The following is an 18951-nucleotide window of genomic DNA, read 5'->3' as shown; positions in this document are numbered from 1 at the left end:
AATTAAATAATTGAAATTGAATTAATTTTTAATTAGTATATTGCAGCGTGTTTCGGATGATGAAAATGAACTCAAATCCAAACCCTTTTTTTAACATTCTTCTCTCCTTTTTTTAGTTAACACATGTTTTAAAAACAGAAAGATATTAATTTAATATTACCTTTTATTGTCATCGGAAAACATCCCATTTTAAGTCAACCTGTATATAACATTACGTATATTTTTAAACCACTTGAACCCTAATCAACTGAAATTTACTTGTTTTTGAAACCAAACTAAGTTTTCACATATTATTTTTCAATGTAAAATAAACATATTCAAAAATTTCTTGAAACATTAAATTACAAAAGAAGTTATTTCATATAAATTCAATGTATTTTTAATTTAATTGAAAAACCTCCATACTTATATTTTCCTAAATAATTCGGATTAGAATTCAATTACATAAATACTATTTTCATTCTATTTTCATAAAAAAACCTATCTAGTCACACATGTGTTCGCTGTCCAAGCATCGACCGCTTGCTGTATTCAAAAATTTCTCTATGTACATTTTTGTTTTCTCTCACACACACAAGCGAAATGTTCATTTTGTCACACTATCACGCTTGAATTCCATCACGAATAACTTTTTTTCTGGAAAAATCTCACCAAAATGCTTTTGTACGCTTGTAAACAATATAACGAGCAGTCACTGGAATAATTTTGACAGCTGTCGGGCGAGTGGCTTATAAATGACACAGTCTGACGTTTGTTGCAGTTTTTTTCATCTCACCCTGTATTCATTTCGCATATATGAACTTACCTTTCTCTTATGGAACTACCAAACAAAAAAACAATGAATTTCTTGTTCTTCTTTGTATGTTGTTATTATTTAGCATTTGTGTTTTTTTTTGTTTGTTGTATGTTTTTTTTATTCATTTTCATCTGTTTGTTATTATTACTAGTGGATTTTTTAATAATATTTTTTTTTCGGTTTTGTATTCTTCTTATTATTATGTATAGAGAAATTGCAATTTAACTTGTTGTGGAGTATTAATTAAATGCAATTTCAAAAATGTAAGAGTATTTATGTTGCATTGTTTATAAGAATGCAGATTTTATAATATTTATATATTTTTTGGTTTTTGTTTTTTTTTCAAGAGGGGTTTCTGTCGGCTTGTAACTACGCTTTGTGTTTATCTTAGATTCGAATACGGTGTTTGGTTTTTTTTGCAGTTGTCATATTGTTTTCCTTTTTTTTGTTGTATTCATAGTTATTAATAATCATAATAATAATTAATATATTATTAATACAATAATAATATTTTTCTGTTCATTTTATATATCTTTAATATATACGTTTTAGTTTTATCGTTTCTTTATCATAATAATAATCATCATAATATAATAATAATAATAATAAATAGTATTTTAATAATATTTTTGTATATGCATAATTTTTACTTTTGTTTATAATATTTTGCATATACTTCCCTCGTCGTAGCATATACGAGTGTGGTGGCATTTATAAGTAAACGCCTTTTTTGATACAAGTCTGTGTTTATTTTTCCTTTGCACCCAGGTTTCTTTCTGTTTTGTTCTATTTTCTTCTTTGTTTTAGAGTTTGTCATAAAGTAATAATAGTGGGTTTCCTACGGCCTTTCTCTGAGGATCTTGTTACATTAACTTTATACTTCCAATATTTACTAATTTCTAATTTTATCATTTCATTTTGTTTTGTTTCTTTTTTTCAATTTTTAAGTAATAAAAAACATGAATATGAACGTTACATAGTTATATTTTTCTTTTTTTTTTTGAAATTGTTGCTTATATGAGAATGGATTAATGAGAGAGTTTTCTTTATTCTTTCATTTTGTTTTTTCTACCCAGCAAACATTATGGCGCCATTATTAGAGGATGAGTAACTAATGTTTATGTTTTTCTGTTTTGAGTAATTTTTTTAGTTTTTTTTCAAAATCTATAAATATTTGTAGTTTTATAAGATTTTGTAAAGTCACTTGTTAATTTGTGTTTTTTTAAGAATTTTTTAGTTAATTTTAGCATTTTTAAACATTGCTTGCAGCTTTAGAGTATAATTGTTTTGATGATTTTTTGGGTAGATGTAATAAAAATGAGAATTTTAACAAATAATTTATTATATATATTAAAAAATAATGTTAATAATAATGAGAAAAGTAATAAAATAATAATAATAATAATAATAATAATAATAGTAATAATAATATAAAATAATAGTAAATACAAATAAAAAACGAATGCTTGAATTTTTTTTATAAAAATGTGGCATGTAAGGCATAAATTTGTAACTAATAACAAGTAACAAAGCTGTAAGTTCGGCCGGGCCGAACTTTGAATAACCTCCACCATTTGGAACGAGTTTGGCAATTCTCAAAAACAATAAAATCTGTTAAAATCTTAAAAATGCCGGAGGTAGCTGTTATATTATGGTTTATATGAAGACATGGACCTGCATAGGTAACATTTGTCATAAACCATTACAATTTTCAAATGCGAAACTTAAAAAAATCAGTAATAAAATCATCAAAATACCGATTATCGGGAGGTACGGTTATATGGGGGCTATACGAAGACGTGGACCTGCACAGACAGTTTCTGTCTTAGGCTGTAGTATCCATTACGAACTTCAAATACCAAATTTGAAACATTTCCGTTTAATAAATTCGCTAAAATCATCAAAATACCGAATATCGGGAGGTACTGTTATATGGAGCCTATACGAAGACGTGAACCTGTACAGACATTTTTCTGCCTTAGGCTGTAGTATCCATTACGAACTTCAAATACCAAATTTGAATAATGTAGATAAAATCATCAAAATACCGAATATCGGGAGGTACCGTTATAACGTACCTCTTATGGTAAAAGAGAGCGACTCGAGAGAAGCGAATCATACAGACCTATTTCGAAGCAAAGACTGTTGAGGCTTTACCACTCCCCAGTATCAGAGGAAGCTATCCAGTTGCCAACCATCAACACGGATTTCATCCACTACAGCATTGCACGCCATAGCCACACATATCAGGCGAGGATTAAGCCAGAAGAAGCCATGTCATGTTCCACCCTATTTGAGGATGTAGAGAGAACTGCCCTCCGGCCAAGTTTGAAACTGTGGATAGTCAATTATATGTGTGGGCGGCAGTTGTACATTGAATGCCGGAAGAAAAGGAAGTCCAAACGCCATAGAATGAACTCCCCCAAGGTAAGTGATACCTCCGGAAATCTTTAACCTCTAACTTTCCGTAATTTCTTGCCCTCCAGGCGGTATAGAGATCGCAACGTATGTTAATGATTGTACACTCATGGCGACGAGCTCTGGTGTTGATGGCATATGTGTAAGGATGTAAGGACGTTCATGATCTCGAGAGGGTGAGAGAGAGGTTCAACCCTATAAGAGAAATCAACATTCATACTAAAGCAATGACAGATGACATCAACAATTACAGCTTGAATGCCGTCTTCGGAGTCCAACACCTTCCACAGAGTTTCCAGAGAGTTTCAGCGCTATAAGAGTAATTAAAAGTCTATCAGAGCATATCTGAGTGACATTCATGCTAAAGCAGTCACAGATGTCACCAACAATTACCGCATGCATGCCGTCCTCGGAGTCGCCCCCCTCCTCTGCAGCTGAAGAACGTCTGCTGACTGGACAAGCCAGGGTATTTTGGCTTATTTACGTTCAGCATGATGTAGTCGTCTCAATCCGTATTGGGCACGGATTGACGAAGATGTGCAAAACGTCTGCTCGGGGTGTGTTACAGATCGGCACAATACGCTGCAGCTCTTTAAAAGCCCTGCCAAATCTTCCTCCACCCTCGCCAAAAGGGTGGCCGAATATTATCGAGAAAATATTCTGGAGGGTGTATTAAAGCCTGGGGCACGCAAACATTTTGGCCGCAGTCCTTGTACATTCCAACAGGACTCAGCACCATCGCACTCAGCACGCGCCACCCAAGAATGGTTACAAAATGAGGGTCATCGCTTCATTTCCAGAGCACAATAGATACCAAAATCTCCGGATACCAATCCGCCGTTGGACTATTGTGTCTGGAATATTTTGGAAAAAAAAGTTGGCACTAAAAAATACCAAAGTGTCGATCACCTCAAGCAAGCGCTTCGCCAGGAATGGGCAAAAATACCGTGGCTAAAATGCCGAATATTATCGCGAAAATGTTCTGGAGGGTGTATTAAAGCCTTGGGCACGCAAACATTTTGTCCGCAGACCTTGGACTTTCCAACAGGACTCGGCACGCGCCACCTAAGATGGTTACAAAATGAGGTTCCTCACTTTAAAATCTCCGTATACCAATCCGCCGTTGGAGTATTGTGTCTGGAGTATTTTGGAAAGCAAGGTGGGCACTAAATATATCAAAGAGTCGATCGCCTCAAACAAGCGCTTCGCCGGGAAACGTCCAAAATACCACAGAGCAACATTCGGGCAGAGTGTGACGGTTTCATTGGTCGTTTGAATGCCATAATTCGTGCCAAAGGTAACTAATTCGAACAAATCTAAACTTATTCTAAATTTAATGCTATTTCCGACATTTTTTGCTTTCATTCAATAGAATTTAAAAATTATGGCGTTTGACTTTGTTGCAGTTTTTTTTTATCTCACTCTGTACATGTGTAGATTGAATTCCCAAAAGAAGAAGTCCAAAACACAAGGAGTTCCCCAAGATGGGGTAATATTTCTCACCTATCCGGAATTTCTCGCCCTCCAGACGGCATAGATCGTAACGTATACATATATTTGTAGTGGTAAAATTAAATTTTAATTTTCTCTTTTTTTCGCCTAAAATGACAAATTAAAAAAAAAAAAACAAGAATTTTTCAAATTGATTGCTTCAAATTGGAATTTGAATTCAAAATTGTTTTTATATAAAAATCTTAAATATTATATTAAAAAGAAATTGTGTTATATTTTTGAAAACAATTTAAAAAAAGAAAAAAAAATAATGCAGTGGATTGTAGTTATTTTTTAAAGCATATTTATTCATTATCGGATCTTTTGGGTTTTCTTTAATTGTATTTTTGTATAATCGTAAGCTTACATTCCTCTATATAAGAAAAAAAATATAATCTCTTACATGCCTCTGTAAGAAAATGAAATATTTTTGTTAACAAAATTTCTTAAAGATAATTTAATAAACAAATGGGGATGGGTGGTAATAATAGTAAATCTAATTTTCATTTAATGTGATTTTCATTTTTTAGGTATATATATTTTTTGGATTAATGTTGTTTTTTAAAGCAAGCCTTGTTTTGTTTAGTGTATACCGTTTATTTTTAATGTTAATGGTTTGTTTATAGCTTCCATTTTGTTAGTTATGTTTGTTTGTTTTTTTTTTTTTTTTGTTTTAAATGTCTAATAAGTTTTAAAAAGTTGCTGTTTTTTCGTTTATATTTATTTATAATTTTTGTAGTTCAAATAAATCAAAAAAGAAAAACAGTGCATTTTATGTGTGTTTTTGATGTTTTTTTTTTAATTTTTAAGAGTTTGAATGTCAAATATATGCAGTTATGTAGGTGTATATTCTGGTTTACATTCACGTGTCTCGTCTTCACTAATTTTGGGATATTTAGGCCGAAAATAAATTATTGGGGCAAGCAGAAAGGCCATAATTCGTGCCAAAGGTGACCAATTCGAACAAATCTAAACTTATTCTAAAATTTGACGCAATTTCCACATTTTCTGCTTTAATTCAATAAAATTAAAAAAAATCTAAAAATTATGGCGTTTGACTTTGTTGCCACCCTTAATTCAATTAATTTGTTTGTTGTCACCCTTAATTTACAATCTCCAAAGTGTTGAGAAAATAGCTTAAGAATAAAAAGATCATTTTTTATTAAAAACAGTTTTCGTTATTCCCACTGTATTTTATTCAATTTTAAATATTATTTCATTTTTCGAAGCCCTCAAGAAACAATCGTTTTAAAATTTTATTGAAAATGAAACAAAATTTAATCATTTCTGACTTTCTTCTTTCTGAAATTCTCAAAGTGTTGAGATTTGAAAATTAATAATAGAAGAATGTGTTTTTATTAAAAAAGTTTTCGTTATTCTCTTTAGCATTTATTAAATTTTAAATAAAATGAAGTTATTTCAATTTTCCTAAGACCTTGAGGTTCGGTTTCAAACTTCATTGAAAATTAATAAAATTTCAATCATTTCTATGGCATTACGATTTTTCATAAATTTCTTGATATTCTCAAAATTAAATAATTCAATTTGATTTTAATCGGGTTATCCAGCAAGTGGAATCACTTTTCTTTACCAATATCGAAAGTTTCATGAAAATCTGCTAATAATTGAACGTTCAGATGCAAATTAAATATATTTTCAAAATATCTCAATTTTTAAAGTGCCCGAGCCATTTGGTGTCTATCTTATTATGATTTACCTAAACTAGAATATTTTCCCTAACCAATTCTGAAAGTTTTATGAGAATCCATCAATTTACTGCCAAGATATGGGCATTTGAAATCTGTGTTGTGCTAAAATATAGCTACTGTTCGGTACTGGGCGCCTGTTAGCTTAAAAAATTGGCAAAAGAAAATTTACATTTCTCAATGGTGATCACAAAATGTTGCCAGTTTACTAATTGGAATAATGTAAAGCATAGTTTCAGGCGTTACAGAAAATATCATTGCCCTATATAATTTCATTGAGGTATTCATTTCATTAAGCGCCTCAAACTATGCTTTACATTACGTTTATTTTATAACATTCATTTAAACTGTACTTTTAAACGATATGGCAACAATGTCGCTTAATGCAGCCACCGAAAACTGTGACATTTCCTCAATTCTGCCTTTTCAGTTAACAAGCGCCCAGCATTGTGTAGCAGCTATGATTTGACAGAAGGTAAATTTCAAATGCCCATATCTCAGCAACGAATTGAGATATTTGCATGCAATCTTCGCTGATAGTTTGTAAAAATAATATAGTTTTATCTCAATCAATAAGTTGTTATCTAGTCTGCTCAGATATGATGAAAACTTATGTATTTTGCAAAATTCTGCAATTCGAAAAAAATTAACAAAAATTAAAGAATTTTCCGAAATTTTGGAAAATATACTACCGCTCAGTTAGAAGTCTACAGGATATTCATTTGATTTTTATTAACTAGTGCAAATAAGGGAAAATAACCCTAAAGAGATTTTATTTTTTTTCCTAAAGAATTGTAAAATGAAATCTAGCCAAGACTAATTTTACGTTTAAATCGAAAAAGAATAACAGAAGGCAAAATTAAGACACGGCCAAAACTTAAATTAAAAAAAAAACCTGGTTTAACATAAAAAATGGAAGCCGAAGTAAACCAAGGGCTGGACTCTTGTTCTATGAAAATATGAAATATAAAATATCCAGGCTGCCCAGACATCATGAAAATTAAGATAAATTGCAATGACAAACCAAATTTAAGAATTTTTTTCAAAATTTGGACAATATTCTACAGATCATTTTCATTATAAATAAATTCGAAAAGGAATAAAGAAATCTAATTTAGACATTGTCAAAATTGAATATAAATTAATGAATTTGAAATCAAAACCTAACCAAAATTAAAGGCCCTCCTTTTTATGAAAAAATCTCCTTTCAATCAAGTAGCCAATGTAAACCAGAATCCATGTTCCCACCCAATAATAAGATAATTTTAATAAACATGTTGAATTTCTTTTAATTATAAGAGTATTTATATGTTCAATTGAATGTTTATATTTATTTTGTTTAGTTTCCTCTAAGCAAAGTTGTTGCTGTTTTGTATTTTACCAAAACCCCCAGAAATGTTTGGTTATTTATAAACAGTCGGTTATTTGTTGTAACTTTTGGTTATATCCTTCCTCATTGTGTTTTTTGGACAATAATTTTCCCCAGAAATTGAAGTAATCACGATATTTAAAAATTCGAATTTTTAAAAAAAGGAACCTCTAGAAAACCCCACAATTCCATTTTTCTAATTAAAAAACAATCAGAAATATGAACAACATTACAAAAAATACAGGGTAAGGTGGAAAAATTGCAACCAGCTTCAGACTGCTGCCACTTCTAAGTCACTCGTCCGACAGCTGTTAAAAATTGTCCAGCGACAGCTCATTATATTTTTTACAAGCGTACAAAAGCATTTTGATGAGAGTTTTCCAGAAAAAAAAGTTTATTCGTGATGGAATTCAAGCATGATAGTGTGATTTCTTTATATTTGGCTGGAAAACCACTAGTGGCTATCGTTAGAGCTCTGCAGCATTTAAATGTGAATAAATGTTTTGTGACTCGTAGCGTAGCCCGATGTCAAGGAAGTGGACTGAAGAAAACAGCAACATCAGCAGAAATGGTTCGAAAAGTAAAGAAGCGACTTGATCGAGTCCAGTGGCCGAAAATGGCTCGTGTGCCATTCGGCAAATATTGAAAAATTAACTCGGGTTAAAGCCATTGAAATCCCAAAAAGTGCAAGAACTTACCGATGATGGCCGATGGGAAAACTTTCGTGGTCCAGCAGTTTGTAAACAAACAAAATGATCGTGTTTACTTGCCAACGAGGTCAGCTGAAAATGTGCACCTTCGGTTGGCCCCCAGAACTCAAGCGCCGGCCATGGTGATGGTGTGGGCCACCATAACAGCCGATGGTCGCTCTCCGCTCGTAATTAATCAGAATAAATGCCGAATATTATCGCGAAAATATTCGGGAGGGTGTATTAAAGCCTTGGCCACGCAAACATTTTGGCCGCAGACCTTGAACAACAGGATTTAACATCATCGTACTCATCACCCAAGAATGGTTATAAAATGAGGTTCCTCGCTTCATTTCCAGCGCACAATGGCCACCAAAATCTCCGGATACCAATCCACCGTTGGACTATTGTGTCTGGAGTATTTTGGAAAGCAAAGTTGGCACTAAAAATACCAAAGTGTCGATCACCTCAAGCAAGCGCTACGCCGGGAATGGACCAAAATACCGCAGTGCAACATTCGGGCAGCGTTCGACGGTTTCATTGACCCTTTGAATGCCATAATTCGTGCCAAAGGTGACCAATTCGAATAAATCTTATTCTAAAATTTTATGCTATTTCCGACATTTTTTGTTTTCATTCAACTTTGTTGCAGTTTTTTTCTCACCCTGTATATTCACTGTACCCTAAACACAAATAAGGCAAACAATCGCCAATGTCTTTTTCTCAAAAAATGACCACGGAAAATTCTAATTTAAAATATTTTCACCCATGCAAATCTGGGATAAGTAGACTCAGTTATTCGAAAGTATCACTTCTTTTGAAGGGGAAGATTATTATCGTTTTGCATTGGTTTTTGGTAATTTGGGTCATGTCATTTTCTTTGTCAATATTTTTGCATTTTCATTTTCTTTGTTTATTTATTTTTAGAATTTTCAGTTTTGTTGAAGCCCAAAGTAAGGCAAGTGTAAGTAGGGAAAACAAACTGCAGGCGGCTATTTAAATAAAAGTGTTGGCAACGATTGGCGGCTGGCTGGCTACACAGGTGACGATTTAACTTCTTTCCTCATAGACAAAAAAAATAAAAATAATAATAATTTGAAATTAAAAAAAAATGTTAATGGTTTTTTGTTTTTTATTTATATTCCATGCGATTTTATGTTTGTTGGTTTTTTTTTAGTTTTTTTTTATATGTATATAGTATATATTTATTAAATATTTCAGTGTTTGCTATTTTATAATATATATAATTTTTATTCAAAAAAACATTTTGTTTTGTTTTCTTCTTATATTTCTGTTTTGTAGCTGCTTACAGACTAACAATGTATGTAATTTCATTTATCATATCATAGTGTGTATGTGTGTTGTTTCTTCTTCTTCTTTTTAACTTTTCTTGCTGGTTTCTCTCTTTTTCAAAAAGGGGTTGGGGTAGAGTAGGGTAGGTAGTATGGGCAATGATTTCTTCTTATACGAGTAGTTCAAAATTGTTTGCTTTAGCTTTTTCACTTTCTTGTTTGTAGTTTATAATTATCTTTTTTTTTTTTTTCTTTTTTGCAGAAGGAATATATTCTTTCTTTTGATGCTGTTTTTATTCCCAAAATTTTCGCATAAACTCTTGTATTAATACAAAAAGTAAAAAGAAGTAATGATGGATGATAGAAAAATCAAAATAAAATTCATTCATGAATATATGAAAAAATAACTTTCAAGCTTTCAACTAGCACGAAGTGAAAGAAAATGTAGGTAATGATTAGGTTTTAAGTTAAAAATTAAATTATACAATTTTTAATTGAAGTTTCTTTTTATATATATGTGTATTTCGTTTGGGGGATTGTTTTTCTTCTTCTTTTCATTCTTCCAAGCTGGGCCAGGCCATTCAATTAAATCTCTAGTATTTGTGTGTTTAATAGGATTTTGTTTTAAGCTTAATCCAAATGAAAAATAATAAGTATAATAATGAAAGTATTATAAAAAAAATAATCATAGTAATGTGTGTATGTGTGAAGCAAGGGAGGGGGAGGATTGTTCTTGTAAACATTTCCATTTTCATTTTGTTGCCATATTTGTTTGTTTTTTTTTTAGAGGAAAGTATCGCTTGCCATAATATTTTAATAATATTATCGTAAATATTCATTCTCAAATCGATTTTTATTTTGTGGCGCCAACGACGATGACGACGAGGAGTTTCGAGAAGTTTTGATTTCTATTTTTAGCTTAGCCTTTCACTTGTTGTTTAGCTTTGTCATAACTGGAGGAGGATACAATTGTGTTTAGAAAGTTTTCCGAATTTTATTAAAAATGTTATCGTTGGTGGTTATTTGTTTTGAGTGATTCTCCATTCACTGGCTTATCTTGCGTTGGCATCATCAATTGGTCCAATTGCTGGCCCAGGTCTGTAATTAAAAAAAAAAAAAAACAAAATCATATTCAAATATGCCATTTAAAAAAATAATAAAATATAGGGAGATAAAAAACAAGTTACAAGTATCAGACGGCTTTGCCGATAGATGTATACCCTCTCAGACTAAGTCAGTTTATTAGAATACAGGGTGAGATAAAAAACTGCAACAACGTCTAATGGCATAATTTCTACATTTTTTTAATGTTATTGAATGAAAACAAAAAATGTCGGAAATAGCATCAAATTTGAGAATAAGATTTTATATTATTCGAATTGGTCAACTTTGGCACGAATTATGGCCTTCAAGCGGCCAAAGAAACCATCACACGCTGCACGAATGTTGCCCGGCAAAGCGCTTGCTTGAGGTGATCGTCGCTATGGCATTTTTTGTGCCAACTTTGCTTTCCAAAATACTCCAGACACAAGTCCAACCGCGGGTTTTGGTGACCATTGTGCGCTGGAAATGAAGCGAGGAACCTCATTTTGTAAGCAATCTTGGGTGGCGCGTGCTGAGTGCGATGAAGCTGAGTCCTGTTAAAATGTCCAAGGTCTGCGGCCAAAATGTTTGCGTGCCCAAGGCTTTAATACACACTCCAGAATATTTTCGCTATTAATACGAGCGGAGAGCTACAATCGGTTATGTTATGGCGGCCCACACCAATACCATTGCCGGCACTTGAGTTCTGGTGGCCAACCGCAGGAGCACATTTTCAGTTGAACTCATTTTGTTTGTTTACAAACTGTTGGACAACGAATTTTTTCTCATCGGAGACGGAGAAAACCAAATTCGGCAGTTCACCAATTTCGGCCAAACGAAGCAACTCTTTAGCTCTTTTTAGTATATTTTCTTTCTGTTGCGGTGTAAGTTCTTGCACTTTTAGCAATTTCAATGGCTTTATCACCCGGAGCTCATTTTTCAATATTTTCGGCCACTGCGACGCGGGTTTCGATCTAGTAATTTCATTACTTTTCGAACCATTCCTGCTGATGTTGCTGTTTTCTTCCGGCCACTTCCTTGACATCGGGCTACGCTACCAGTATCACCGTAACGAGCGATTTATTCACATTTAAATGCTGGAGTGCTCTAACGATAGCCACTTGTGGTTTTCAAGCCAAACATAAAGAAATCACGCTTGAATTCTGTCACGAATAACTTTTTTTCGGTAAGATTGTCATCAAAATGCTTTGGTACACTTGTAAACAATATAATGAGCTGTCACTGGAATAATTTTAACAGATGTCGTACGAGTGGCTTAGAAAATATAGCAATGTGAAGTTGGTTACAGAATTTTCATCTGACCATGTATATTTTGGCTTGCGTTATGATTTAAACTGTTGAGCTTTTATGAAGGAGATGTTACCGTAGGTGTGGACCAATATCGTCCACTTCTCATAAGACCTAGCTCTGATATAAATATGAAGACTTCCTTCCTGTTGAACATTTGTGGTGGAGACACCATATTGACATTGGATTTATGGTTGTGATTACCAGAAGGAATGGACCGTTATTGCCCATCTCCGAATACGAACTAAGTGTGATAATAATTTTACGATGCACAAAGTTTGGAAGAAATATCATACTTCCATCGAGACTACAGACAGACAATCACCTCTGTATCGATTCCAGATGACCTGACATTGATTTCGTCCAAAGAGACCTGGGGTTTAAAACCGTTATTCTCTTTCGCTGACAATATAATAAATTAGCTGAATTATACCTAAAGATCTTCTATTGATATATTGGTTCTATATGTGTCCTAAAGGTGTCCAAAATTCCTCCGTGAATAGAAGACCTTCTTAAGACCTAGGAATATTGCGGACTTCTGAGAGTAAACCAAATAAGACGGTCTAAAGATCTTTCATAGAATAAAAAGTTGCATAAAACAAGGTTTTCTGTATTTATTTTGTAAAACAAAACAAAGATTTTCTGTAGAAAGAGGAGGATCTTCAAAACGCACTCTATCTGACATCTTTACATTTTGGTTGTTGTTAAATTTAAGAGGCAGAAGGGGGGTATATCATTCTCGACTACGCAATCAATTAAATTAAATAAAATAATTCAAATAAAACTTACATGTTTTTCATGATGATCCCACAATTCGATCTTATCGGACATATGGGGCATATCATTACCACCGACATGACCTAAAAATGGTTGATACGTCGCATGGTATGTGGGTATTACATTCATGCTCTGATTTGGATTTAAGGGTGGTATCGATTGTATGCTATTGTGATAATCCAAAGCCGCCATCTGTTAGACAAATTCAGAGAAACACATCCGAAGGGAAATGAAAATAGAAATCAATGGGAAAGAAATAAGTGACTGATAAAGAAAAACGAAAACGAATTACAAACATACATGATATTGATCTTGTTGATGATGATAATCCCCGGGACCACCGATACCCGTCAAACCGGCCATTGAACCCGCTGCATTAGTGCCAGCTGCACTAGCACCGCCATAATAACGATATTGTTGTTTCATCCAATTTGCCTGGTGTTGCTGCTGCTGTTGTTGTTGCACAGCGGCTGCTGCAGCTTGCTTCTCGGCGGCAGCGCCCAGCAGCCACGGTGGCAGGGGACCTGTATGCATTGCTGCTCCCGGTCCTCCAGGCATACCGCCGCTGGCAGCAGCTGCCATGGCAGCCAGAGTATCATCAACACTTAGACCCACAGCACCGGTCAAACCACCTATACCCATGCCCATATTGGTCATATTTGGATAATTATTGTATTTCCATGATGCCCTCTCAGTACCGATGGGTCTGGGCATTTTACGCATGTCCTCGCTTGATTGTTGCTGGGTTTGCATTTGTTGCTGGGGTGTTTGCAATAGCATGGGTGGATTGATGACATTAGCTGCACCGCCTCCACTACCAGAACCCGCACCTGCGCCACCACCCTGGTTGGGTGACATCGCTGCAGGTGAATTTGAACCTGGTCCAGTAGAGCCGTTTTCCAAATTCAATATATCTCTAGTTGAGGGTGGTACATAGCCACCGGAAGCGGCATACTCAGCATACCAGCGTTGATTTTGTGTTTGACCTGCTTGGGGTTGAGACTGTGGTCTTTGAGGCGCAAGATTTTGATTGTGATTATGGGGTGGTTTTCCGGGTGCGGCATTAAACCCGTTTCCGGGTCCGCTAGGTTGTTGAACAGCTGAATTTTGTTGCTGTCCTTGATTCTGTTGAGATTGAGGATGATACATACCAGCAGCTCCCATGGCTTGAGCCGCCTGTGGAGGCTGTGGTTTATTTGCACTGGACTGTTGGCCACCACCAAAGACTGATCCCCCACCACGTACATTCATCCTGGCAGCATTATTGGCATTGAAAGCTTGCTGCTGCAATACAGAAGGATCCATGGGGTAACCCATTTGGGCTGCCACATTTAGTTGGCCGGTTGGGTCATAGAAGCGAGGTTGTTCACCAATGGCTCCGGGTGCATTCGCCGTGCGATTGGATGTATTCGATCCAATGGGTCCAAAATTATGGGGATTTCCGCCGACAGCATTGTCACCCATAGCTGAAACATTCGATGGTGGCGACTGCTGAGCAGTTCCGCTGCTAGTTGGATTTGAACGGTGTTGTCCACTTGTATTGGGTCTCTGTATGGCCAATCCACTGGGAGGGGGTCCTCCTGGTTGAGTATTGCTCGAGGGTGGATTTGTTTGTTGCTGATGTGGCTGTTGGTTAGCAGAGCCGGCGGTAGAAGGAGGCTTAATTACCCCTGGAGAAATAGCACTGGAATCCGTTGCTGCTGCTGGAGATTGCTGATTAGCTACATTTGCAGCTGGAGAAATGTCAGTTACTGCCGGTATGGCTCCTGGTGACCGAGCTGTTTGTACCCCAATAGGCGGCACTCCAGTTTCTGGCAATATTGTCAAAGTCTGTTGTTGACCTCCTCCTCCTACGGCCATATTTAAATTGCTGCTACCACCTGGTGGAGTTGTCGAAAGGCTTGATGAGGCCTTTGAGCTGCCCACGGGGGAGCTTAAGATGTTACGATTGTATCCTGGAGCCTTAGAGGCATCGGCCTGAGGCAGATTGTCACTGACTAATTGATTTGGATTGGTGTAGACTTGTGAGACATCCGACGAGGCGCTTGTGCCCCACTGTGTTTGATAGTCTTTGAAGAGGGAATATTCACTGCTGATCTTAGATGCCAATTGAGTAGCAAACGTGCCCGAGGATGTCATCGATGTGGTTACTGATGTGGGTACATCGATGCCTAGTGATCCGGTGTTGATGTGCAAATTCTGGGACGATGACTGAGCTACGCTGCTGGGCAATGCCGAGTTTCCAATATGATGTGAGGATGATGGATGCTGATGTTGACCACCCAGCTGTTGCTGCTGTTGTTGTTGCTGGCTTGTGGGTGTGGAAGCTCGCTGTTTATTTGGTGGTCCAATGGGTGTTACGGAACGACCATGATTGCCAGAGGAAGCACTGTTGCTGTTAGCTGCTGCAGCGGCAGCATTTGCTGCTGCCACAGCCGCAGCTGCTTCGGCAACGTTAAATGTGCCAATCGGCCCAGCCAATGTGTTGTTGTTGTTGCTGCTGTTATTGGTATGCGAATGACCACTGCCAAGGCTTGGAATGGTAGAACTGGGCACTGGCTTGCCCCTTCCATAGGGAGCTGTAATTCCAGGACGTTGTATACCGCCCAATTCGGATTTTTTGGTTGGAGACATATTGCTCACACCACCGGCGGGCACGGAAGATGAGGCTCCCGTCAAAAGCTTGGCGGCAAATGTTTGATTGTTAATTGCCGCCGTAGCCTTGCCAGGTTGAGACGAAAGCGATTTTTGACTGCCGCTGTTGTAGTTCGACGATAACACTTTAGCATTGACATCCTTGTGTTTTCCCTGATTGCTGGCAAGAGATCCACCTATGGCGCTGCCTCCTCCAGTGCCACCAGGGCCTCGAGTTGTTGTGATTTGTTGCGAATAGAAAGGTTTGGCCGGTTGTGTACGATTAGTTGTTGACTTAGGACCACTGCCGCCGACAATACCTTGAAGTTTGCCGGCATTACTCTTGCTAGCACCACTGTTGCCACCAATTGACTTGGGATTGGATAGCTGGCCAGTTGTAGAAGAGACCGAGGAGGACGTGGATGAACCCGATGACATGTTTTGCATATTTCCTCCTGTCGCAGACGCCTGTAATGCAGTCTTGTTGTCCCAAGTGCCCACCTGCATTGTGGCAATAGATGAGGCCATTGATGCCGACGATGCTGGCGGGGTGGTAACTGGTGGTGGTACTACATTTGCTTTAATCGTGGTGTTGATGCGTGGCAACATCTGTAAAATGTCCACATCCGGATCCTTAATCAAGGCCAAGATCAACATGTGAGCCTGTTTGGTGGCTTCGGTAAGACCCTTTATGGTGATGCTACGTTCTGATTGATTTTTGCCTTGTTTCTCAACTTCAATGTGGGCGCCGGTGGTGGCACGTATGGCATTGATGTTGCTGCCCGCTCGGCCAATGACACGAGATATGGCATTGACTGGCACCTGAACCTTCTTGCAAATCATTTCGGGCATAGTCGATGTAACTGTGGTGGTTGTTGACACTCCCGGCACTGTGATACAGGTTGAGGACGACGACGATGATGAGGTGGATGACGAAGATGAAGTAGCAGAAGTGGTTATGGATGAACTATGCGTGCTACTTGTGGAGGCCGAAGACACAGTGGCAGCAGATGAAGTAACTGCTGAAGAAGAAGATGGAGCAGTGCCTGCAGACTGTTGGGCGGAACTTTTCCTTACAACCTCTTTCCAGCCGTCTTCTCCTCTCTTGGGAGCTGCGACATTTGTATAAGATTTATTTGACGACGACGCAGCGGTATATGTAACTCCCGATGCATTGGACATATTATCTGACATATCTTTGCGTTCTTCAGTAGTATTCTTTCCAGCCAATGACTTACGATTTCCGCCTGCTGTTGCTGCCGCAGTATTATCGGTTTTTGCCTGTTGTGAGTTGTGTTGTGTCTGCTGTTGTAGTTTATTGTTAGTTCCTGATTGTTGATGGGCCGTTCCTGCGGCCGTCTGTAATTCCTTGGGTGCCAAGTTCTCTTTTTCCTTTTGTTTATTTGCATCTTTTTTGTTCTTGGCAGAATTTGCAACCACAGTTTCTTCCTTTTGTTTGTTTTCCACTGCGGCGGCATTGGAGGCTTTTTTGTTGTTCGAGTTACTTGTTGTTTGTGTCTTAGACGTGGCCAAGGCATTCGAATCTTGGGATTTTTTATTGCCAGCTAACGATTTGGCATCTTCCTTCTTTTTCTGTTGCGCTTGTTTGTTGTTGGACGAAGAAGCGGAGGCTGGCGGCGGTATGGTAGGTTCTTCAATTACCGGACTGCTATTTCGGGTATTTTGCTGGGCTTGCTGTTTATTTTTCTTTTTGTTCTTGCTCTTGCCACCTGTGGCAGTTTTATCAGTACTTTGGTTGTTACCCGCAGCACCTTTAATATCGGTACTGGAACAGGATCCCTGGTCAATGCCTGAATCTCCTTCCTCGCGATAATTGGGGGCATTTTGCTGTTCATCATCTTCATCGGCAGCATTGTTTTCCTCATTGTCGGAATCTTCTTCCTTGTCTGAGTCTTTGTCATCATCATCATCCTGGCTTTGTTGGCGTTTACGTTGGCCACCACCGCCGCCGCCGGAGCCTGTTGCCTCCTCCATTTGTCGACGTTTCTCTTCCTTTTTCTCCATCTTCTTTTTCTTCTTACGTTCACGTCGCCGGGCAGCCGCTGCCCTTCTACTTTCCTCGCGTGACCTTTCCATATCCAGTTCTTCCAAAAGAATGGATGCATTTTTATTTGCCTTCACGGCTTGGGCTTCTTTAGCAGCGCGTATAATCTTCATGCAGTCATAACACTTTTCGGATAGTTCCTTATCGCTTATTGTTGAAATGAAGCGATTCATTTCCTGGTCCGAGGGGAACTGCGTGACATATTGAACCATCCACTTGACCACTTTGGTGTGACCTTTGCGGAAGGCAGCCATTAGGCAAGAAACACGTCGATTGTCTTGTGAATCTATGTCAGCACTGTGCGCGTACAAAATCTCCACAACGCTTAGGTGGCCACCATGGGCTGCCAACCACAAGGGAGAGTTACCTTTTTTGTTTTTAACTTCCACTGCTGCACCGCGCGAAAGCAAAAGCTCCACAAATTTCAAATGTCCCTTGTCGGCAGCAATGGTTAAGGCGGTATCCCTAGAGGTAGGTACGGGTGCAGCATTAACATCTGCTCCTTTGTCCAGTAAAACACGGCCCACTTCTATGTAACCGCCGGATGCTGCTTCCATAAGGGGTGTAAGTCCCGTTTTCGCTCTGTGCTCAACATTGGCTTTGCGATCCAAAAGTAGACTGACCACTTCATGTCTTCCCTGGAAGCAGGCCAACGTCAAAGCGGTATTACGATTAGTCTCTATCTGGGCATTAATATCAGAACCCTGATCTAAGAGAAGTTTTACAGCTGCAGTATGGCCATTCATGGCGGCCAACATTAGCGGAGAAATACCCAATTTACTACCAGTACGGGAATTGATTTCGGCTCCATTGCTCAGCAGTAGTTTGATGATATTCACGTAACCTCCACTGGCGGCCAAACTCAAGGGTGTATAGTCGGAGACATTGCGATGTTCCTTATTGGCTCCAACGCTAAGTAACAACTCAACGACTTCATAACGTCCGCCCGAACATGCCAGTGACAACGGTGTGTCTTTGGTCCGCTCCGATTGGGCTTCTAAATCAGCGCCGTGGTTAAGCAAGATGTCCACAACTTTCTCATGACCGGCAGTGGCTGCCAAAATTAGAGGCGTGAAACCTTTTTTGTCGCGATGCTCAATGTTGGCACCACGATTGATCAACAGTCCCACGAGTTCTTCATGGCCACCGGCACAGGCCAATGTGAGAGCGGTATCATGATTGGAATCAGTTTCGGAATCAACATCAATCGTCTTGTCCAGGGCTGTGGTGGCGGCTACAGTTTGCTGGTACTGTTGTTGAGCCACAGCGTTGGCTGGAAATACAATGAAAGGATAGAAAGTAAAAATATTTGGAAATAAAATG

At 37.7% G+C, this 18951-nt stretch overlaps 1 protein-coding gene across 12 annotated transcripts in view; it reads right to left on the bottom strand.

Moving 5' to 3' along the window:
* Positions 1 to 10528: 10528 nt before the first annotated feature.
* LOC101888309 (ankyrin repeat and KH domain-containing protein mask) overlaps positions 10529 to 18951 on the bottom strand; it is a 41747-nt gene continuing 33324 nt past the window's right edge. For all 12 annotated transcript variants that reach the window (XM_059120138.1, XM_059120133.1, XM_059120137.1 and 9 more), the window contains 3 exons: positions 13230 to 18901; positions 12942 to 13121; positions 10529 to 10859 (listed from right to left, as the gene is read on the bottom strand). In XM_059120138.1, coding sequence (XP_058976121.1) covers positions 10833 to 10859; positions 12942 to 13121; positions 13230 to 18901 — 5879 coding nt within the window. In that variant the 3' untranslated portion in view covers positions 10529 to 10832. The remainder of the gene's footprint in view (positions 10860 to 12941; positions 13122 to 13229; positions 18902 to 18951) is intronic.

The sequence above is a fragment of the Musca domestica genome, unplaced genomic scaffold (genome assembly GCF_030504385.1).
Source record: "Musca domestica strain aabys unplaced genomic scaffold, Musca_domestica.polishedcontigs.V.1.1 1, whole genome shotgun sequence".
Taxonomy (NCBI): Eukaryota; Metazoa; Arthropoda; class Insecta; order Diptera; family Muscidae; genus Musca; species Musca domestica.
Note: the sequence above shows the minus strand (reverse complement) of the source record. Positions and strands in the feature narration are given on the sequence as shown.